This window comes from Schistocerca serialis, chromosome 2 (genome assembly GCF_023864345.2).
Source record: "Schistocerca serialis cubense isolate TAMUIC-IGC-003099 chromosome 2, iqSchSeri2.2, whole genome shotgun sequence".
In the NCBI taxonomy this organism is placed as follows: domain Eukaryota; kingdom Metazoa; phylum Arthropoda; class Insecta; order Orthoptera; family Acrididae; genus Schistocerca; species Schistocerca serialis.
The window spans coordinates 259719608-259744084 of record NC_064639.1 but is presented as its reverse complement, the minus strand read 5'-3'; the positions used below and the strand labels follow the sequence as shown (position 1 = coordinate 259744084).

Below are 24477 nucleotides of genomic sequence, written 5' to 3'. Positions count from 1 at the left end.
GCAACGGATTGGCGCATGGTTAAGGAATGGCAGTTGAATCTCAATGCAGACAAGTGTAATGTGCTGCGAATACATAGAAAGAAACATCCTTTAACATTTAGCTACAATATAGCAGGTCAGCAACTGGAAGCAGTTAATTCCATAAATTATCTGGGAGTAGGCAGTAGGAGTGATTTAAAATGGAATTATCATATAAAGTTGATCGTCGGTAAGGCAGATGCCAGACTGAGATTCATTGGAAGAATCCTAAGGAAATGCAATCCGGAAACAAAGGAAGTAGGTTACAGTACACTTGTTCGCCCACTGCCTGAATACTGCTCATCGGTGTGGAAACGGTACCAGGTAGGGTTGATAGAAGAGATAGAGAAGATCCAACGGAGAGCAGCGCGATTCGTTAGTAATCGCTTCGTTAGTAATCGCGAAAGCGTTGCGGAAATGACAGATAAACTCCAGTGGAAGACTCTGCAGGAGAGACGCTCAGCAGCTCGCTACGGGCTTTTGTTGAAGTTCACCAAGGAGTCAAGCAGTATATTGCTCCCTCCTACGTATATCTCGCGAAGAAACCATGAGGATAAAATCAGAGAGATTAGAGCCCACACAGAGGCACACCGACAATCTTTCTTTCCACGAACAATACGAGACTGGAATAGAACGGAGAACCGATAGAGGTACTCAAACTACCCTCCACCACTCACCGTCAAGTGGATTGCGGATTATGGATGTAGATGTAGATGTAGATCTAGATGTAGATGCCAGCTTCACTAAGATCTTTTTCACTTTTTTAATTGTTAATGGTTTTAGGCAAAGCTCTTTTGTCCAGATACAATAATGTGACATAATGATATAAACAGGACGTTTCTTTATTCCATTACCTTTCGGGCATGCATCCGGGTAATATCGTTCCTTCTTCCGATATTTCAGGTCATAACCTTACAGCCATCCTCAAGGTGAGTCGCTGGCAGAATCTGAACCATTCGGCACAATACCGCGGAGTAAACACGCATGAATCAAAGATAATACTGTCTGTGGCAAGAGCGTCAGTCACAGGTAATCTTTATGATTCTAAAACTGAATCAAAGTAAATAGAGATTCACAAAATCTACAGTTGTTACGGATTATGAGGTTGATTATTAAAATTAAGGACATGTTGGAACGCCAGGCTGCGAAGACAGAGAACAATAATTCCTCTGCGAACACAGCTGTGAAATGAATGGCTTCCATCATTTGTCGAAGCGGAAACCCTGTTCTCGGTCGAGCAGGCTGTCTGCCAGCTGTATTTTCTTAGCTTCCTTAACCACTGAATCCCAGTAGGATGAGGCTGTGTCCATTATCTTGACTTTCCCGTAATCCTTGGAATAGCCAGTGGACGTTCAGCCATCGCAGATTTGTTGGGGTGTAGAAAGCGGGTGTGTCGCTAGTGTTCGATGCGCCGCTCTTGATTTGGCGTATTGTCTGTCCTAGGTGTCTTTTGCTACTCTGACAGCTAATTTCATATACACCCAACTTTCGTAAAAGCAGTTCCTCCATTGGAACTCCTAGAGGAGCTGCCGTCTTGGCCGGTGAGAGGAGGATGACATCCACTTTATGTTTCCTCATTATTCTGTCAGTTTCTGAGGAAACATTTCCAGTATACCGTAGAAAGACTGTAAACTTAACACCTCTTTCTTCTTCCTCTTTCTTTCGTCGGACTAATGTTTTCTCTCAGTTTGATGTTTTGCACATACACTTTTTTACTGAATACCTCTTCCAAGTGTATCAATTCATCCTGTAGGCTGCCAGTGATGGACACAACATGGGACAATGTAGTAAAGTTTTATGTACGCCCGTAGTTTGTGAAGGGGTGTAGCAGCTAGGCACCTCCAAGTACAGATCGTTATGAGTGGGCTTCACGTACACTGCCCTTGGTTTGTTTTATTCTTACATGTACAAAGTTTGATCTGTGACTGATGCTCTCGTTGCTGTCAGTGTTTTCGCTACGCCACATATATTACTCCACAGTGTTGTGTCAAGTGACGGTTAAGCAAGATTAAGAACCCTTTTTTATGTTATATTCAAATGGAGGGGCAGAATATACTGACCGTGATACTCGGCAGAGTTTACCACTGTGGCCCTGTACCTCTCTACTAGCGCTCAGGGGCAACAACGACGATTTCTAGCACACACACTGTTGGTTCTTCGTGGCTTGTAAAAGGACTGCCGTTCATGGTATTAGTTATGGCGAGATTAAACCTCCTGATGACGTGAAGGTGGCAATCAGAACGACCGCGTAAATATTATGTCGAGATGATCGTATGATCCTTCTGCAGATCTGACAACAGTATCATCAGTTAATAAGCCGAGAAAGTTTACACAGTTATATCCTGTCAGGTGGCTTAAATTGACTTACTGGTAGATGGCTACTAGGCTGTGGTCTAGGGAGCCGGCACGTTACCTCAGCGTGTTCGGTCAGAGAGGCGCTGGCCTTCTGTAATAGAAAAACTGAGTGAGGGAATCAACAATCAACTTGAACGGATGTTCTGTGACGTCCCACAATCCAAACGCAAAGAACATTACTGAATTCCGGCAAAGAAGTTACCCTCATTCTGCCAACGTCCTTGTCAAAGAGGGCAGAGGAGCGAACAGGGTTTCAGGGCACTCTCTTGCCCAATGGGTGTGAAACTGACGCTAAAGGCGGAATAATCAGCACTGATCAACGGCATGAGGATGCAGAAAGCAATGGAAACTATTGCATTAAAAACAGGTAATGTGGCCTGTAATAGAAAAAAAATGCCACGATGGTCTCTCAATTGGCAAAAGATTCCGGAATAGTCCCCCACTCTGATCTCCGGGAGGGGAGTATCAAAGGGAAGGTGCCCATGAGAAAAAGATGCAATTACCAACGAAAGGATAAGTCTAGGTATTGGGGGTTCAGTGAAGTGAAATGGAAAGAAGAGTGGTATAACGGGAGTATAATCCATTATGAAGAGGAAAGTACGACAGAGATTGTATGACTGTGAACAGTTCAGTGATAGCGTTGTTCGCATCAGAATCGACAGCAAACCAACACCGTCAAGGATAGTTAGTTCTCATATAACGACAGTTCAGATATACGTACCGTCGTTGCAAGCCAAAGCTGAAGAGACAGAGAGAGTATATGAGAGTATATGAGAATATTAAACGAGTAATTCGGTACGTAAAGGGAGATGAAAATCTAATAGTCATGGGGGACTGGAAAGCACTTGTAGGGAAGGAGTGGAGGAAACGGTTGTGGGAGAGTATGGGCTTGGTACTAGGAATGAAAGAGGAGGAGGATTAAATGAGTTCTGTAACACATTTCAGCTAGTAATGGCAAATAATCTGTTCAAGATTCATAAGAGGAGTAGATGTAATAGGAAAAGACCGGGAGATAGGGAAGATTTCAGTTAGATTACATCATGGTCAGACAGATATTCCGATATTAAATACTGATTGTAAGACGTACGCAGATATAGACTCAGAACACAACGTAGAAGTGATGAAGAGAAGGCTGAAGTTTAACAGATTAGTCATGAGAATCAGTACGCACAGGAGTGGGGTACTTAAGCACTAAGGAATGAAGAGATCCGCTTGAAGATATTGCAATAAGAAATAGCTCAGTAGGCAGTACAACTGAAGAAGAATGGACACCTCTAAAAAGGGCAGTCACAGAAGTTGAGAAGAAAAACAATGGTACAAAGATAGTAAATCCGAAGAAACTATAGGTAACAGAAGAAATGCTTCAGTTGATCGAAGACAGAAGGAAGTATAAAAATGTTCCGGGAAATTCTGGAATACAAAAATACAAATCGCTGAGGAAGAAAATAAACTTGAGGGGCAGGGATGCTAAATATGAAATAGCCGCATGCAAAAAGACGTAAAAAAATCGAAAAAGAAATGAATGTCGAAAGGACTGACTCAGCATATAGAAAAATTAAAAGAACCTTCGGTGAAATTAAAAGCAATGATTGTAAAATTAAGACGCTAATCCCACTGTTAAATGCAGAGGAGAGGGCGTGAAAATGGAAAAAATACACTAAAGGCGTCTATGAGGGGAAGATCTGTCTGATGTGATAGAAAAAGAAACAGGAGTAGATTTAGAAGAGAAAAGGGACCCAGAGTTAGAACCATAATTCAAAAGAGCTTTGGAGGACTTATGATCAGTTAAGACGGAAGGGGTAAATAAGAATCCATCAGAATTTCGAAAATCACAGGGGGAAGTGGCAATAAAACGAGTATCACGTTCGTATGTAGAATGTATGAGTCTGGCGCTATACCATCTGACTTCGGCAAAAATATCATCCTACTATTCCGGAAGCTGCAAGGGCTGACAATTGCGAGAATCATCGCACAATCAGCTTAACAGCTCATACATCCAAGTTGCTGAGAAAAATAATACACAGAACAATGCAAAACAATACTGAGGATGTGATTGAGGACGATGAGTTTGGCTTTCGGAAATGTAAAAGCACCAGATAGGCAATTCTGACGCTGTGATTGATAATAGTAGTAAGACTGAAGACAAATCAGGACACGTTCATAGGATTTGTCACCTGGAAAAAGCATTCGACATTGTCAAATGCTGTAAGGTGTTCGAAAATTTGAGGAAAGTAGGGCAAAGCTATAGGGAGAGACGGGTAATGTACAGCATGTACAAGAATCAAGGGGTAATAATAAGAGTGGAAGACCAAAAATGAAGTGACCGGATTAAAAAGAGTGTAAGACAAGGATGTAGTCTGTTACCCCTACTGTTCAATCTATACATCGAAGAAATTGATGGAAATAAAAGAAGACTTTAGGAGTGAAATTAAAACTCAAGGTGAACGGATACCAACGATATGATTCGCTGATGACATTGCTATCATCAGTGAAAGGGAAGAAGAGCTGCAGGAACTACTTAACGGAATGAATAATCTAATGGATACAGAACATGGATTGGGAGACAATCTAAAGAGACGAAGGTAATGAGAAGAGGCAGAAATGAGAACAGCGAGAAACTTAACATCAGGATTGATGGCCACGAAGTAGATGAAGTTAGGCAGCAAAATAACCCACGACAGACGAAGCTAGGAGGACGTCAAAAACAGACTAACATTGGAGAAAAGAGTATTTCTGGGCAAGAAAAGTCTCCTGTTGGTATCAAACAAAGGCCTTAATTTGAGGAAGAAATTTCTGAGAATGTACGTTTGGAGCACAGTATTGTATGATAGTGAAATATGGACAGTAGGAAAAACGGAACAGAAGAAATCGAAGCATTTGAGATGTGGTGCTACCTTGAAAATTAGGTGTACTGATAAGATAAGGAAAGCAGATGATCTGCGTAGAATCGGAGAGGGAAGAAAAATGTGGAAAACAGTAGCAAGAAGAAGGGACAAGATGACAGGACATCTGTTAAGACATCAAGGAATGACTTCCATGGAACTAGAGGGACCTGTAGAGAGTAAAAACCGAGCAGGAAGACAGAGACTTGAATACATCTAGCAAATAATAAAGGTCGTAGGTTGCAAGTGCTACTCTGAGACGAAGACGTTGGCACAGGAGAATAATTGGTGAGGACCTGCATCAAACCAGTCAGAAGGCCGATGACTAAAAAAATTAAAACGGCAACATATAAACGAAACAAAGTACATGAAAACAAAGTCTATAAAAATAAGAGAACAATTGTATGAATATCGAGTCTTAGAAGTACCTTAACCTGATTACATCGTTACAATAAGAAACACAATTTTTAATATAAAACCAAATTTTCAGCTGACCAGCCAATATATGTGTGTGCCCATTAGAAGAGCACACTGTCAGCTTTGGAGCACTGTAGATGATTTGTAACTTATACCAGGGATCTTTTGACCATCCGCTGGTAATGTAGGTCATTACTCAGAAGTGGTGTTTATGCGCAAATTCTTTGTATGGAATAAGAACGGTAAGGTGGATTGACTTTAAGACCAGAGCGACTATTGTTTTTGGACGTACTCCTCAATATATAGTGAATGAAAATAGACTTAATTTCCGTTTGTAAATGACTGTTTTGCCCATCTAGGGCAGTGTTGTCCGTCTTAAGATCACTTCTCCTAATTACCGAGTAAGCAGTCTTAACGAAGCTTCCGCTTTCACTGTCGTATTTTTTACAAATATGGATGCTGGGTAACACCCTGTGGCGAGTATGTTCAGTTTTGAAAAATAGCGTGAATTAAGTTGTCCGATTTTTTGATGTATCAAATTGGACGGCCCAATGTGTCAGTTCGCAGGCGTGTAACACGGTGCAAGAACAAAGCTTGTGAAAAAGAATCTAACCGAGAGGGACGAGAGACGAGCTACGCGTCTTGTCAATGAGAATTGTTTTCAAACTCGATAGGAATAACTGTTGTCAGTGACCACAGATCAACCTCGTCCACTTGAAGTGCTACATGTCGTTTCCAAAGCTAAGTTTCCATTGTGTTTTAAAAGGAATTTTAATGCTGAAACTACAGAAAAATTGAACGATGCTCATTTATAAGTGTAGATAGAGCAAGGAAGATACGCAACAATTAGGAGATACTGGAAAACAAACAAACAGATCAGGGACCAAAGTAGAGTGGAAAATATGACTAAATGTACACTTACAGAAATCGGAAGTGTTACACCACACATCGCTACACCGATATTTATGAAACTTGGTAGCGATGACCTAAACGAAACTACTATTAAACGATTAAACTTTTATTCCGTATGGAGCTGACATCCATCATCAAGATTACTATGAGTTGTGACCACCACAGGCGCAAATACACTATCGTACTTGTTTGACATCTGAATGCCATCGTGGGCAATACCTTGCCATGCCTGAAATGTTTTGTTGTTGTAGTCTTTAGTCCAGAGACTGGTTTGATTCCGCTCTCCATGCTACTCTATCCTGTACAAGCTTCTTCATCTTCAGTACCTACTGCAACCTACATCCTTCTGAATCTGTTTAGTGCATTCGTCTCTTGGTCTCCCTCTACGATTTTTACCCTCCGTGCTGCCCTCCAATACTAAATTGCTGATCCCTTGATGCCTCAGAATATGTCCTACCAACCGATCCCTTCTTCTAGTCAAGGCGTGCCACAAATTTCTCTTCTCCCCAATTCTGTTCAATACCTCCTCATTAGTTATGTTATCTACCCATCTAATCTTCAGCATTCTTCTGTAGCACCACATTTCGAAAGCTTCTATTCTCTTCTTGTCCAAGCTGTTTATCGTCCACGTTTCACTTCCATACATGGCTACACTCCATACAAATACTTTCAGAAACGACTTCCTGACACTGAAATCTATATTCGATGCCTGAAATATGTGCTGTTTTAGTTCATGACGGTTGCTGCCTGGAAGCTGGTTTGAAAGTAGTCTCCCAATCGGGTCCGTGATGTGCTCTATGGGTGACAAATTTGGGAACTGAAAAGTCAAGGATACGTACATTCTTCAAGGCTTCTGTAGTGTGAAATGCAGTGTTCGTTCTTGGATTTTCCTGCTGGGAAAACCATTTGTAGCCTGTTCATAATGGATATAAATACAGTTTCACCATTCTTGCCACATAATGGCGAGAACATAGCCTCTCCCCCAAAAACACCGTTCCAACCCTAAAACAAAATGCCAGGAGTTCTAGAAAGAAGGTCTCGGTAATCACAACTTCCTTCGAGTTTCGACCAGATCGTTCACGGACACGGCATCGTAGATCTGACTGCCACAAACACAAGCGAAACTGATCATTTAACACCATAGAATGGCACTTAGTGCCCAGTTTGACTCTGGCCCCACAGCATTCCAGTCCCTGGAGTCAGTGCTATGTTTTCAGCGTTAAACGGCGCATAGTAAATTGAAAACTTAAGCAAGCTTTCAGTAATATGTTCCAGACACTTGGTGCTGACACAGTTCCCGTAACATGTGTTTGGATTTTAGCTATTGTCATCCGTCTATTTTTCGGAACCAATCACCCTTCTAGAAAAACAGTGACTACTCTTGTTACCACACTGTTGTTCGGAATTCATCTCTTGATCAAACGTTCTGCAGTCATTACATTATACTCATCTGTCTGCGCAATCTGTGGGTCTGATGCTTCCATGTCACTCAAGGCAATTACTTCACTCATGCCAATGATTCGACCTTTTCTCTGGGAACGTTTTGTTGCAATACACACTTGAAAATTTCCAATAAACTCAACAACCACAATGCACTCAAAAAATTCTTCGTTGTGGGAATGGTTTTTTCTGTACGGAAAACATGCTCACGTACGGCTAAAAGATCAATCTACATATCCCATAGGCATGGAAAATCTGGAATACCAGTTTGGCAGCGTTCGGTCAAGGTGTTCGTACTATAAGACTTTCCACTTTTTATCACTGTCTTATTGTAATGGAAACTGAAGTGCTCTGGGCATAATATCAGGCAAACGGCTGGCAGATGGACGAATCAAGTAGTTTGCTGGATTACGATAGATAATGAAAGTCTGGGAAGAAGATATACGAGTATATACCGGTTTGTCACACTTCCCTTTCTCGGACTGTCCTATCTGCTTTGCTATTTACAGAGCATCTCAGAACAAAACAAAATGCTCTGACAATGCTATTTATCAAAAGATTCTTACTGAGCAAGGAGGAAAGAAAAGCCCTAAAATGGGAAGTTGAATGACAGGAAGTGTTATTTCTTCTATGTTAGATGGCGACTGATAATTTAATTTTTGAATCTTTCGCGTTGAATCTGTCGTTTCCTATTAGGAGCATGATTAGCACCAACTTATATTAGTTTCTTAATGAGTTTTTCCCGGTAGATCTACCCAGCTACAATTATCAACTGTGGAGTTTCTATTCATAATGTGACCAGTCAAACTTTATTACAGCGTAAAATATGAAACAAATATTTTCCAAATATATCGTTTCACTGCCGGTTCTAGGCGCGCAGTCCGGAACCGTGCGACTGCTACGGTCGCAGGTTCGAATCCTGCCTCGGGCATGGATGTGTGTGATGTATGTCCTTAGGTTGGTTAGGTTTAAGTAGTTCTAAGTTCTAGGGGACTGATGACCACAGCAGTTGAGTCCCATAGTGCTCAGAGCCATATCGTTTCACTAATTACCCAAAAACACGTTTTCATTGAGGCTGTAACATCACGTAACACTTTCATTTGCAACTGGCCAATTTCAATATCATGGTCGTTATCAAGTATTTGCATTTAAGTGGTCACATGTCAACTGATTGTAGACTATACCTCAAAACCAAAATTAATATACTGGAAAGAATATCGAGGCATGTTCAAGCCAGCATTGTCGAACCATTTTAAAATATGGTTCAAATGGCTCTGAGCACTATGGGACTTAACATCTGTGGTCATCAGTCCCCTAGAACTTAGAACTACTTAAACCTAACTAACCTAAGGACATCACACACATCCATGCCCGAGGCAGGATTCGAACCTGCGACCGTAGCAGTCGCGCGGTTCCGGACTGCGCGCCTAGAACCGCTAGACCACCGCGGCCGGCAAACCATTTTAATTTTTGTGTGCTGATAAGGTATGAAAGCCCTGAACGTCTTGCCACGCAACTTTCAATTATTTTCTTCGCAACTGGATCTGGATTATCCACAGCTGGTTTAGTGAAGACATGTTTGAGCTGACGCTCTAACTTAGTGCGGTATTTACATACAGATGCTTGATAATGGGAGTGAGGTTGAAATTGGCCAATAGGGAAAAATAAAAGTCTTGCGTAAAGTTATAGCATCAGCGGAAACATGTCTCCACTCAGTATTTCACAGTACTGGTCTAGGTATCAGCAATGACGTCCACCTGCTCGCTTTAAACGCGCCAGCAGGTCTCATGCCGTCATATCTAAACTCGCTGGAGCTCACGAGGAAGACAGGTTGAGGTGCTTACGTCACAGCACGTGACACTGCAGGTCTTACGAGTGTCAAAAATGGTTCAAATGGCTCTGAGCGCTATGCGACTTAACATCTGAGGTCATCAGTCCCATAGACCTTAAAACTACTTAAACCTAACTAACCTAATGACATCACACACATCCATGCCCGAGGCAGGATTCGAACCTGCGACCGTAGCAGTCGCGCGGTTCCGGACCGAAGCGTCTAGACCCGCTCGGCCACCGCGGCCGGCTTTACGAGTGCCAGCAGCCGTCTCAGGCGGAGAGCGAATAACTACTTTAGACGAGTTTAATAGTTCTAGACTGCACGTTTAAGTGCATGCAAGTCCTCGATGGCACACGACAATTTTGACCTTTAGGGGTACCTTTTCAGTCCAATATTGATTTCGCGTGGGCCTTGCATGAAGGTGAGCGTTCGCGAAGTGCGGCGACAAGCTGACTAGTATGACGTCACAAGTTCGTTGCAGGGCCCGTATGTCTCGTTGGCCCGCAAACTTGCCGTCTCTGTACGATTGAAGACTCGACTCGCCAGTATGCATTGCCACCCATTTAACTGAAAACTCGTCGCTTGCGTCTGTTGTCGGGTACAAATGGGCCATGGCAACATACACAGTAGAGCGAGTTCACGAGTCTGGAAGGAAACGATAACTCACGATATGGCCGCTAGATATGCAACTGTACATTTATTAAACAAGAATAAACAATTTTGTTTGCAGTGGACGAACTTGGTATTTGTTTCTATCTGAATTGTGGACTATAGCATCAAGCTTTTTCTAGATATCACTCTTCCTATTGTGGAGAAAATTTGCAGCTGTGTTCACTGCATCATTTAATTTTCGTATTACACTCTCTGCACCCTAGACATAGCTTTGATAGAGGACATAGGATTCCGAAAGTCGGTCATTTTTCGCTCTGTCTGCGCTACACTACAACAGCAGCAACATGCACACAGTGTGCATGCTACGTCACGGCTTCACCCTCCTGCACCCTTTAGTAAGGGAGAGCGAGGCGATGAGTAGGAGGTGACTGCAGCGCCACCATTCTCAGACGCGACGTAATCACGAAACCACGTTGGGAACGAAGGAATCCAGTACAGCACCGACATAACAGTGACGCCTTGATTTCTAACATATGCAACCCTCACCAGTGTGCTCGTAAAGCATACGCAAAATGCCGTGGCCGGTAGATGCTCAGTCAGCTGGGGAAGTGTGGGCAGGGTGGTAGTGGTGGGGATCGCTCAGAGAGCGGTAGGGGAATTGCTGAGCGCTGGAGGGGAAAGTACCATTTTAAATTGTAGCTTACACTCACATTTTTTTGTAAATATTAAGTGGGGGCCCTTCAGTGGCCACACATACATGGTGACCATATAACAAGATCTACTGCACCTCTGCTTTTGTTAGTATCAAAAAAGAATTCCGCCGAAAATACGGAGATTTATTTTCGCCTGGCTTGTTAACCATTTGAAACTTCCAGAGAAGTGTCATGACGGGCGAATTTTGAGTAAAACGTACACATTTGTCTGGTTGGCTAGTCAAAATTTTCTTCTTTTGACAAAATACGCGGAGTTTACACTGTCTCATCTCAGCCGGTCACTATGGCCGAGCGGTTCTAGGCGCTTCAGTCCGGATCCGTGCTGCTGCTACAGTCGCAGGTTCGAATCCTGCCTCGGGTATGGATGTGTGTGATGTCCTTAGGTTAGTTAGGTTTAAATAGTTCTAAGTCTAGGGGACTGATGACCTCAGATGTTAAGTCCCATAGTGCTTAGAGCCATTTGAACCATTTTTTTGTCTCATCTCACTAACATATCGTGCATACACAATTACCAGAGAATTCTAAACAGTGGTTTATTAAGTCTATTGAGTGAGGAACAGGGGAAAAGTAAGGAGAGTAGCTTATGAAAAAGCACATCCTTGATACAAAATAAACCTGTAGTGTCTTGACTTATGTTGTTCCAAAGCCCATAGCAGTTCTCGTTTCACCAGCTATCGATGGCCCTTAAAAAAGTCTGTAGTTATCGGAAAAACGAGGAAGATAATGGAGTTTTACGTACAACGATACGGCAAAATACTATCCGCTTTGCGTGGCATTATTTGCCTAAAATCCCATTTAGATATCTCAAATCGTTTATGAAATATGAGAAATATAGTGGATATTTCACTCTGGCTTTACCGCTGGTGCGGCGCGATCGCAAATGACTGTGCTACATCAGATCAGTTTTCTCGAGATTGGTTGCTGACAGATACCTCTACCCAAGATTAAACAAAAATTCAATATGTTATCTCAGTTTCATAGACAACAACATATTATGTAATATGCACCAAAAGCGAAATCACAGCGACCGCTTCTTTCATTGCACACTTTTACGAACTGTGGGAAGTGTCTTACTTTAACGGAAATATCACAATAACTATGACCATTAACGAAATGATGGGCATATGAACCTGACATATAAAGCTATAAGTAAAGCAAAAATGATTTTTTGTTACCTAATAGTTTCCGTAAAATACACTACTGGCCATTACGTTTGCTAAACCACGAAGATGACGTGCTACAGACGCGAAATTTAACCGACAGGAAGAAGATGCTGTGATATGCAAATGCTTAGCTTTTCAGAGCATTCACACAAGGTTGGCGCCGGTGGCGACACCTACAACGTGCTGACATGAGGAAAGTTTCCGACCGATTTCTCATACACAAACAGCAGTTGACCGGCGTTGCCTGGTGAAACGTTGTTGTGATGCCTCGTGTAAGGAGGAGAAATACGTACCATCACGTTTCCGACTTTCAAAAATGTCAGATTGTAGCCTATCGCTATTGCATTTTATCGTATTGCAACATTTCTGCTCGCGTTGTTCGAGATCCAATGACTGTTAGCAGAATATGGAATCGGTGGGTTCAGGAGGGTAATACAGAACGCCATGCTAGATCCCAACGGCCTCGTATCACTAGCAGTCGAGATGACAGGTATCTTATCTGCATGGCTGTAACGGATCGTGCAACCACGTCTCGATCCGTGAGTGAACAGATGGGGACGTTTGCAAGATAACAACCATCTGCACGAACAGTTCGACGACATTTGCAGCAGCATGGACTATCGGCTCGGAGACCATGGCTGCGGTTACCCTTGACGCTGCATCACAGACAGGAGTGCCCGCGATGGTGTACTCAGCGACGAACCTGGGTGCACGAATGGCAAAACGTCTTTTTTTCGGATGAATCCAGGTTCTGTTTACAGCATCATGATGGTCGCATCCGTGATGGCGACATGGCAGTGAAGGCACATTGGAAGCGTGTATTCGTCATCGCCATACTGGCGTATCACCCGGCTTGATGGTATGGGGTGCCATTGGTTACACGTCTCGGTCACCTCTTGTTCGCACTGACAGCACTTTGAATAGTGGACGATACATTTCAGATGTGTTACGACCCGTGGCTCTACCCTTCATTCCTGCGAAACCCTACATTTCAGCAGGATAATGCACGACCGTATGTTGCAGGAGCTGTACGGACCTTTCTGGATACAGAAAATGTTCGACTGCTGCCCTGGCCAGCACATTCACCAGATCACTCACCAATTTAAAACGTCTGGTCAATGGTGGCCGAGCAACGGGCTCGTCACAATACGCCAGTCACTACTCTTGATGAATTGTGGTATCGTGTTGAAGCTGCATGGGGAGCTGTACCTGTACACCCAATCCAAGCTCTGTTTGACTCAATGCTTAGGCGTATCAAGGCCGTTATTACCGCCAGAGGTGGTTGTTCTGGGTAGTGATTTCTCAGGATGTATGCACCGAAATTGCGAGAAAATTTAATCACATGTCAGTTCTAGTACAATATATTTGTCCAATGAATACCTGTTTATTATCTGCATTTCTTGTTGGTGTAGCAATTTTAATGGCCAGTAGGGTAGTATGAGAAATACTGCAGAGTGCACGCCTTCATTCTGTCAAGGGTGACTGGCCGAAAGATGGAAAACACTTATCGGCCTCCCCTTCTGTACTAACGAATGAACTCGCCCAGTGCTTCGAACGAAGGTCACTGCGCGTCGGCCACCATATCTTGCGCGAGCTATACTCGTTCTGTTTTTGACCTCTACCTTGGACTCAGTTATGAAGGAAACAACTGAAATACTGTTATACGTCGTAACAAGAGTCGCTTCTCACTACTACACAATACAAGGAGGAAGACGGCGACTCACCCAGCGACGCAGGTGAGCGTGGACGTGATGGCGATGTCGCGGGTGGCGAACAGGCTCGGCACGCCGTACACCCGCTCTCGCCGGCTGGCCAGCTTGTGCAGCACCCGCTCCGTGTCCGGCGGCAGCTGGCAGCCGTTGCACTTGGCGATAGCCTGCAGCTGCGACAGGGCGCGCTCCGCGCTGCCGTGCACCGCCAGCCACCGCGGCGACTCCGGGAACCACCTGACCACAACAGTTAAAACTGACGTCTTGCCTTTGAAGCTGTCACAGCTGATGCAAGGAGATCAATCACGTGAGTGTCTCATGGACCCGATATCGGGCGGGTCGTAAAACTTTGGGGCATTCTGCACTATGCGATGGAACAGGACACATATTCTTTATTTATTTTTTATTTTATTTATTCCCTGGCAAAGAATTTCCATGATGCCTAGACACCATTTCTATTCGTGTTACATCCGTTATTGCACATTTATATACTGAATCGCCAAAGAAACTGGTATAGACATGGATATTCAAATACAGAGATACATGAACAGGCCGATTACGGCGCTGCAGTCGGCAACGCCAATACAAGACAACGAGTGTCTGGCGCAGTTGTTAGATCGGTTACTGTTGCTACAATGGCAGGTTATCAAACTTAAGTGAGTTTGAACGTGGTGTTGAGTCGGCGGGAGAGCAATGGGACATACCATCTCCGGGGTAGCGATGAAGTGGGGATTTTCCCATACGACCATTTCACGACTGTACCGTGAATATTACGAATCCGGTAAAACGTCATATCTCCAACATCGCTGCGCCCGGAAAAAGATCCTGCAACAACGGGACCAATGAAGACTGAAAAGAATCGTTCAACGTGACAGAAGTTCTAACATTCCTCAAATTGCTGCAGATTTCACTGCTGGGCCATCAAGAAGTGTCAGCGTGCGAACCATTCAACGAAACATCATCGATATGGGCTTTCGGAGCCGAAGGCCCGCTTGTGTACCCTTGATGACTGCACGACACAAAGCTTTACGTCTCGCCTGAGCCCGTCAACACCGACATTGGATTGTTGATGACCGGAAACAAGTTCCCTGGTCGGGCGAGTCTCGTTTCAAATTGTATCGAGCGGATGGATGTGTACAGGTATGGAGACAATCTCATGGATCCATGGACCCTGCATGTCAGCACAGGACTGTTCAAGCTGGTGGAGGCTCTGTAATGGTGTGTGGCGTGTGTAGTTGGAGTGATATGGGACCCCTGATACATCTAGATACTACCCTGACAGATGACTCTTACGTAAGCATCCTGTCTGATCTCCTGCATGCATTCATGTCCATTGTCCATTCCGACGGACTTGAACAGTTTCAGCAGGACAATGCGACACCGCACACGTTCAGAATTGCTACAGAGTGGCCCCAGAAACACTCTTCTGAGTTTAAACAGTTCCGCTGGCCACCAAACTCCCGAGACATGAACATTATTGAGCATATCTGGTAATCCTTGCAAAGTGCTGTTCAGAAGAGATATCCACCCACTCGTACTCTTACGGATTTATGTACAGCCCTGCAGGATTCATGGTGTCAGTTCCCTCCAGCACTACTTCAGACATTAGTCTGGTCCATGCCACGTCTTGTTGCGGCCCTTCTGTGTGTTCGTGAGGGCACGATATTAGGCAAGTGTACTAGTTTCTTAGGCTCTTCAGTGTATATGAAATAAAATCGTCACAACTTCAGAGCGGCTTGCGTTAGGACGTTGAAACTGCACGGTTGGCCACGGTGCATGATAGGAATTAGAATGCGCATGCATGGTTTCGTTTAGTGGCGAAGCCCACGTTCATTTGGATGGGTTCGTCAATAAGCAAAATTGGCGAATTTTGGGGACTGAGAATTCGCATTTCCCAATCGAAAAGTCTCTTCACCCTCAACGGGTATAGTGTTCAATTTCCAGTCCCGGAACAATCGGTGCTATATTCCTTGATAGCACAGTCACTACCAAACGGTACATGAATGTTATGGAAGATTATTTAATCCCTATTATCCAAAGTGACCCTGATTTCGATACGATGTGGTTCATGCAAGACGAATCTCGACCCCATCGAAACTGAAGAGTGTTTGGTGTCCTGGAGAAACACCATGGGAACCCTATTCCGGCTCAGGGGTACCCAGAGGCCACTGGCATGGGCCTCGATTGGTCGCCATATTCTCCGAACTTGAACACAAGCGACTCTTTTTGTGAGGCTATATCAAAGACAAGGTGTACAGCAATAACCCCAAGACCGTTGTTGAGCTGAAAATAGCCATTCAGGAGGTGATCGACAGCATCGATGTTCCGACACTTCAGCGGGTCATGCAGAATTTAGCTATTCGTCTGCGCCACAACATCGCCAAGGATGGCAGGCACAGCGAACACGTCGTAGCCTAAATCCGAATATCTGTGGTGACGTTTACGTGTTGAATAAAATGTGTGCACGCTGCAGTTTGTAACTAATTTACTTTTTTTTCATATAGTTTAATAATTGTCACCCTGTACGCTCTAACAAGGACTGATCTGGGGATCTTACTGGCCATAGCAGCACATCAGCATCATATAGACATTTTATAAAGACACGTACCATGTTCGGACGAGCGTTGTACTGTTAAAAAATGGCATCATGGTATTGTGGCCTTAAAAGTAACATATGAGGACACAGGATATCCGTTATGTACCAATGATTCGTCACAGTTTTTTCAATCACTTGCAGCCATGACTTGGCTCCCCACACCATTTTGTTATGGGTAACACTGCTGTGCCTCTCCAAAACATTAGAGGAATGAAACCTCTTCCCCTGTACCAAAGTATTAGGCCGACGATCGTCGTCTGTGATACATTACTCCACCCCATTTCGGCCTCATATGTTAACACTGGTTCTACGTGCCCCCCAACCTCCTTAAACATGATCCCTTTTCACACATCCTGTTTCCCTTCCCTCCTCCTTCCCCACAGTCATTTAGATTGACATTTAGGTCCATCTTACTAGTTGGCAGTTCACTCAAATAATTATTTTCCATGTCACCTCTAGTTCGCCTATTTTTGATCGTTACAAGTATTTTGTTGTATTCCATCATTTCAATTCAGCATTTACTTTATTTGTTTCACGCCCTTTTTACTATCAGGCCGCCACTCGGCGCTTTAACTGAGTTTCGTTCTCAAGTCAGTCTACTACATGTCCCACTAGCTTCAGCATATGCGTTGCCTAGAGCGGTATCTATTAACCACCCAGATTCATGGCTGTGATCGCTAACCTATCTTCGCGCCGCATATGGGCATGGTTTGGTGAGTTTCTTCTTGCTTCCTAATCCTGCACTCACGCAAATTTAATTTTTTATTAATGTTGCAAATTTACGCTTTTAACTTAGAGGTTCTCACCCGCCATTTCACGTTTTCCTATTTTTTTATATCCGACGACTGCGGCATTCGCTTGTCATCGTATCAATAGCTTTTAAGTATGAGTAACGTGGTCTCCACTGTTCAGGGCAAGTGTAGCCCTTTACTTCTCACCTTCATTTCAGCTATCCCACAAATCGGTGCTAGACGGGTTCGCCAATAACCTGTTATGTAACAAGATAGTTATTACTATTTACGGATAATCTGAGGATGCACTAACCACGCAAAGCGCATCACTGTTAATTAAAAACCTCACAGCAGAGACTGTTTTCTATTTTTGGTACTATGATAACTTGGTGTAGCATAGGACTGTGATTCATCACTGAACACAAGGTGACGCTATCTGTCAGCAGTCCATGCTCCCCGGTCACGGCATCTCTCGAGACATAATAAAAAAACTGAGTGATTGGATCAACGAACAACCTGAATGGGTGTCATAGGACGTCCGTCTCGAACAAAGAGCAACGAACAATACAGAACAAAATGACATTAAAAAAAGAGACACAGCTGTCTTCTCGCGGTGTTAATGGCAGCCTACTAATGGGATGGTAAATCGCTATTCCGGCTGCTCGTAGTATACAACCAGTGGTGTGGGATGCACGAGAATGTAGCAGGTAGTCCAGATCTTATGCTCGGATGGTAGACGCAGATGTACTTCGTGCACAATATGGTGATCTTTCCTTGTGGTGGTCAGAAAGATAGAAATATAGTATATGCTAATGTATGTTAATATAATTAAATTGTCTGTGGCCAGTTACAAATGTTTATGACATTCAAAAATTCCTTACCTTTATTTTATAGTATTACTATACCACGTTTCTGTATATCTGCAACAATATATCTCTCACACGTGGGGTATGAAAAGGTACGAAGATGTTACCACTATACTTCTCAATCAGTTTCTACGGCTATCCAGGTCTCTAACACTTGAGCCAGTGCCAGTGCAAACAGCAAGGAGTCGGCTGCTCAACTAGGTTCCTATTCCTGGTACAATTTCCAAACTGTACACAAACAGTTCCATACCATATGGTAGAATGTGGAAATGCGTAATGATAAACAGTGGGATGGGAAGAGCAGCTATTCCAATGAAATGATATTCCAGGACAACGATTTTGGAATGAAGTGTGTATTCAAAAAGACAGAGTAATACTTCATGTGAACTTCACACAAGACATTGGTCTGAACAATATAATGCTTAACAGAGTGAACAATGATCTAAAGAGGGTACAATGTAAACAGAGAATTTATATAAAAATCAAACAGCTTGATCAGTTAATATGTTAATGCATAGCTCAGGGAGGTATGGTGGTCCTTCTTTCAGCTCTGAGCAAGTTAACTAGCTAACAACAATCATTCCGGCAAACTAGCTGCGTAATGCTGTTGTTGCCTTCAACTGTAAGGCGATCAGATGAGAAGCTGTGCATCTGGCATGCAGCAAAGGATCTCCATCCACACCTTCTCTCCTCGCAGTATTCCGCTTCGCTGTCCTTATGCCCAAGCAGTCTCTCGTAATTTTTTTTAAATTTCGGAATGTGCCCATAAAGTCATCTCAACAATGGCAATATTATATTACATATTACAGTTTGTTTTGACAATTCAAATCAAATTTGTGTGAAATCTTATGGGACTTAACTGCTAAGGTCATCAGTCCCTAAGCTTACACACTACTTAACCTAAATTATCCTAAGGACAAACACACACACCCATGCCCGCGGAAGGACTCGAACCTCCGCCGGGACCAGCCGCACAATCCATGACTGCAGCGCCTCAGACCGCTCCACTAATCCCGCGCGGCGTTGTGACAATTCAAAGTAGATATTAGTTTACGTCGTACCCTTGTACAAAGTTACGTAGGCTCAGAAGACTGATTCAGACATAAAACAAGTTTTGCAACCACAGTATACTCAAACGTGTAAACAAGACGAAACGTGTAACATAGGATACCTTTCCTTGTGACACAGGAAACATAACTAAGGGGGCAACAAGTTTAGCGCTAGAGGTGGGATTCAACCCTCCAGCAGACTGTGTCTGCCTGAGAAACATCACAGTTTACCAAAAACTGAGTCCAAGATTCGCAGCTCTGCATTTAGCTTACGTATGTTCTGCTTATTTCAAAAATTATTACATCAGTTCATCGCAAACAGTGTCGGTCTCCCACCAGGTCACCTGTGAGGGAGCAGTACATTATGAATTGCGTTCAATGCAAAAATAACGTGGAGGGAGGTACCGCCCCATGATTGGCTGTCACATAGATTCATTATGAGAGCTGGTCGTATTCCTGTACTCGCCTTTGATAGAAGAGCATCTAGGTGAGGACAGGAACAAAGAAAATAACTATGACAAGCAAAAAAAAAAATATACTGAACATCCAAGAGATTCAGAATTAAAGAATGTGTAAGATGGTCATGTTATTCTGATTTTTGTATGTTATCGATGTGCACGTCAGAGAAAGAGCAAATTACATTACTGTTAAGTATCTGTAGTCTTGTCGTGATACAGCCTTTGCCTCTGCGCAGTATTGATACATTCTTAGTTGAAATGCGGTAGCTGATGGGCGTATTCTGTAGTGCTATGTGGACTTGTGATTGTATATGTTAGATGAAGAAAGATTGATTGTAGAGGACAGCAAGGCTGAAAATGATGTACACGTTGAAAGGTGAAATGAATATAAATGTCGAATAATGTTATTATTTTTTGAAGAGAAGAAGTTTGAGGTAGGACAGCAGCATTACGCAGCTACTTTGCCGTAATGATTGTTGTTAGCTAGTTAACTCACTCAGAGCTGAAAGAATGACCACCATACCTCCCTGAGTTATGCATTAACATATTAACTGATCAAGCTGTTTGATTTTTATAGAAATTCTCTGTTAACATTGTACCCTCTTTAGATCATTGTTCACTTTGTTAAGCATTATATTGTTCAGTCCAATGTCTTGTGTGAAGTTCACACGAAGTATTACTCTGTCTTTTTGAATACACACTTCATTCCAAAATCGTTGTCCTGGAATATAATTTCATTGGAATAGAGGCTCTTTCCATCCCACTGTTTATCATTACGCATTTCCACATTCTACCATATGGTATGGAACTGATTGTGTACAGTTTGGAAATTGTACCAGGAATAGGAACCTAGTTTAGCAGCCGACTCCTTGCTGTTTGCTGTTGTGCTTTCGAGAAATCTGCAACAACGTTGACAAGACGCGAGTTAAGTGGAAAGCCTGATTAGAGCCAGATAACTGTTTTAGTTGATTTGCGCATTTAATGCAGAGACAAATTGAATTACGGTAAGTTATAGTTCAATTCAAATAGGGTTCTGTTTAGTCAAAGGTTAGGATACGAGGTTAAGTTGGATAACAGTTTGTGGGGACATAGTTTTGGTAGTACGTAAGCTTTTATGGAGTGGGAGGTAAAGTTGGGCTAAAGTCCATACAGAAACAAAACATAGTGGAAAGATTACAAATGATTTGTGAATACAAGTACCCAGTGATAATGGCATAAAGGTGCTGAAACGTAATTGGGCAATAAAAAAAGATTTGTCGTTTGCGCAATAGACAGACCGGAATCCTCAATAGTCGAAGGGCAAGTGCAGGCAGTACTTCACACGTTGATCCATTATCTTCAATTACATTCAAGCTCTCTATGCGTGTGTGTGCGACCGCGCGCGCGCGCGCGTGTGTGTGTGTGTGTGTGTGTGTGTGTGTGTGTTTCATGGAAGGGGAAGGGGGAGGGGGGACGGTAGCGGCGGTGTTCGCTGTCCGCGTTGAAAGAGGTGAGTCTACACAGTCATGCAACATATGCGCGGTTCACGCACATGGCACGATACGCAATATGAGACGTTGCAATGAAGGTGACGCGAAGAGACGCAACGCCTGTCACTGTGACATTTTTGTGTTGGCATTGAGACTGTGGTGCATTTCTTTCTTTTTAAAAAAATTATATTTTTATTAGATTATTATTCTCTTGTGAAGATTCAGAAATCTGTTGTGAGCTTTGCACCACTTCTTGGCGGGAAGAGCAAACACTTTTCTAAAACTTAAGTACTTACTGTATGTGATAGTATGTCACCTGAAATCGTTTGCAGAAGGCGTAGCGTTCTCAAGATTAAGAACAGAGTTCGCATTGCCACTTAATTTATTTGTGTCGTGATCATGTTCGATCACGACCAGTTATGAGGGATAGCAACTACGAACAGAGAAACCTAAGGCACCATACAGAGCTGGAAATTTTCTTTGCTATACTACACCACACATTAAAAGAAGTTTGATTTAAATCACAAACAAGGTAAATAGCAACGCGCCTTCTACCTTAACTACGACGTTTGCCGACATGCAGTCCGTCCATGGTGGCTGTATGAAAACTATAAAAACATCGTTATTTCTGTTGCTATTAATAGGAGATAGATAGCATAGAAATACTTTAAGTAATAAGCAGGCACTACTGCATTTGAGAGCACACTAACTTATTTATTTACCTTAGTCAGTATTGCTAACAATAGGTTCCACACAATTTCAATTTTCTATCTTTCTGGCTGTTTCCTTAAATAAAGTCCTTTAACATCTTCGATATTTCATCTTAGATGCACCCATACGTTCTTACATAGCTCTGAACAATAGTAATATTTTATGATAACTAGTTAGTGATTGCGGACCACGCAATATACGCGTCCGCCGTCTTTAAAAAATATCACGACTGTGTTAACAGAAGAGGATTACAGTTCTTCAGCTGTCAAAAAATAAGAAACACAAAATATCTCTATCGATACAATTTATGAATAATTCGTATTCCACGCTGTGGCGCGTAAGGTTTTCTTTGAAATATCAGGTAGTCGCTGCTCAGCGACGATCTAAGAAATTTTTACACAGATGGGTTTAATGAACCTGCATGGTTAGATTATCGAATGTAGGTTTATTTAAGCTATCGAAACAGATACTAATATTACAGGATGATACGATATGAGTAGGATATGCGATGCGAGATGCGACTCGCCATACGACAAGCAACGAGACAGCACGAATCATGCTCCAGTTTCAGCTGCAATCATCTACTTCTACATCTACATGATTACACTGTAATATAAATTTACGTGCCTGGCAGAGCATTCATCGAACAATAGTCAAGCTAATTCTCTACCGTTCTATTCTCGAAGAGCGTGCGGGAAAAAAGAATACTTAAATCTTGCAGTGCGAGCTCCAGTTTCTCTTACTTCTTTTTGATGATCACTTCTCCCTGTGTACATGGGCGCCAACAAAATGTTTTAGCAATCGGAGGAAAAAGCTGAAGACTGAAATTTCATCAGAAGATACTGGCGCAACGAAAAAACCGCCTTGGTCTTTATGATTTTTCAACCCCAATTCGCGTATCACGTCGCTGGCAGTTTCTCTTCTGTTTCACGACGTTAGAAAACGAGCTGCCCTTCTTTGAACTTTTTCGATGTCCTGCGTCAGTCGTATCTGATAAGGATCCCACACGTCGCAGCACTTCTCCAGATGAGGGCGGACAAGCGTAGGCAGTCTTCAGTAGAAATGTTGCAGTTACAAGTGTTTTGCCACTATGTCACTGTCTTTGGTTCACTTTCCTCATACGATCTGTGTGAGCGTTGAAATTAAGTTCTACGTTTTCGTAATCCGTAAGTATTTAGTTGATTTCACACCTTCTAGATTTGTGTGATTTATCGTGTAACGGAAATTTAGTGGTTTCCTTTTAGTACTCATGTGGAGCTCTTCTGAGCGGAATTTATTGTGGTTTATCATTATCCGCTGCAGATCTTCCTGCATTTCGCTACAATTTTCTAATGCTGCAACTTCTCTGTATACTACAGCATCATCCGCGAAAAGCCGCATGGAACTTCCGACACTTCCAGAGTTAAAGACATTTCGATATGTTAGCTACACTCTATGCGCAATAATATATGACTTAAAACGCACCAAACGTAAACTGTCCAGGGACTACAGTCTTGCCGGCCGGAGTGGCCGTGCGGTTCTAAGCGCTACAGTCTGGAACTGAGCGTTCGCTACGGTTGCAGGTTCGAATCCTGCCTCGGGCATGGATTTGGGTGATGTCCTTAGGTTAATTAGGTTTAATTAGTTCTAAGTTCTAGGCGACTGATGACTTCAGAAGTTAGGTCGCATAGTGGAGCCATTTGAACCATTTTTGTGACTACATTCTTCGCTGCACAGTTTAAAAAACGTGTGCGGCGTTTTTCTTTACCGTCTCAGTCATGTTTTCGTATGAGAGATGTCAGAGTTCGTAATTTTTGATGGAAGAAGTGATTTCTGGAGTTCTCCAAGGTAATTTTATAGGCTCTTTATACGCTCTCTGCTGTTCCTTATCTACATAAACGGTTTAGGAGACAATCTGAGCTACCGTCATAGTTTGCTCATAGATGATGCTATAGTTTACCGCCCAGTAAAGTCATCAGAAGATCAAAACAAATTGAAAAACGATTTAGAAAAGGTTTCAGTATAGTACGAAAGTTAGCAGTTGACCCTAAATAATGAAAAGTGTGAGGTCATCCACATGAGTGCTAACAGGAATCCGTTAAGCTTCGGATGCACGATAAACCAAATCTAAAAGCCGTAAATTCAACTAAATACCTAGGAAGTACAATTAAGAACGACTTAAATTGGAAAGACTACATAAAAAATGTTGTGGGGAAGGGAAACTAAAGAGTGCATTTTATTGCCAGAATACTTGGAGGATGTAACAGATCTACTAAAGAGACTGCCTGCTCTACGCTTGTCCGTCCTCTTTTAGAATACTGCTGCGCGGGGTGCGATCATCATTACCAGATAGAACTGATGGAGTACATTGATAAAGCCGGGTTTGATTCCCGGCTGGGTCGGAGATTTTCTCCGCTCAGGGAATGGGTGTCGCGTTGTCCTCATTATCATTTCATCATCATCAGTAGAAGGCAACGGAAAACCATAAATGGAATCACTTCCCTAGACGCCCATGCGGTGGACCTCTCTGACGAGGCTTCCCCCATGACAAGACCTGCCGAAA

The 24477-nt window shown here is 42.9% G+C and overlaps 1 protein-coding gene across 1 annotated transcript in view; it reads right to left on the bottom strand.

Annotated features, from left to right (window-relative positions):
• LOC126455509 (solute carrier family 22 member 7-like) overlaps nucleotides 1-24477 on the bottom strand; it is a 204747-nt gene that overhangs the window by 22540 nt on the left and 157730 nt on the right. The window contains exon 8 of the mRNA XM_050091259.1: nucleotides 14071-14292. Coding sequence (XP_049947216.1) covers nucleotides 14071-14292 — 222 coding nt within the window. The remainder of the gene's footprint in view (nucleotides 1-14070; nucleotides 14293-24477) is intronic.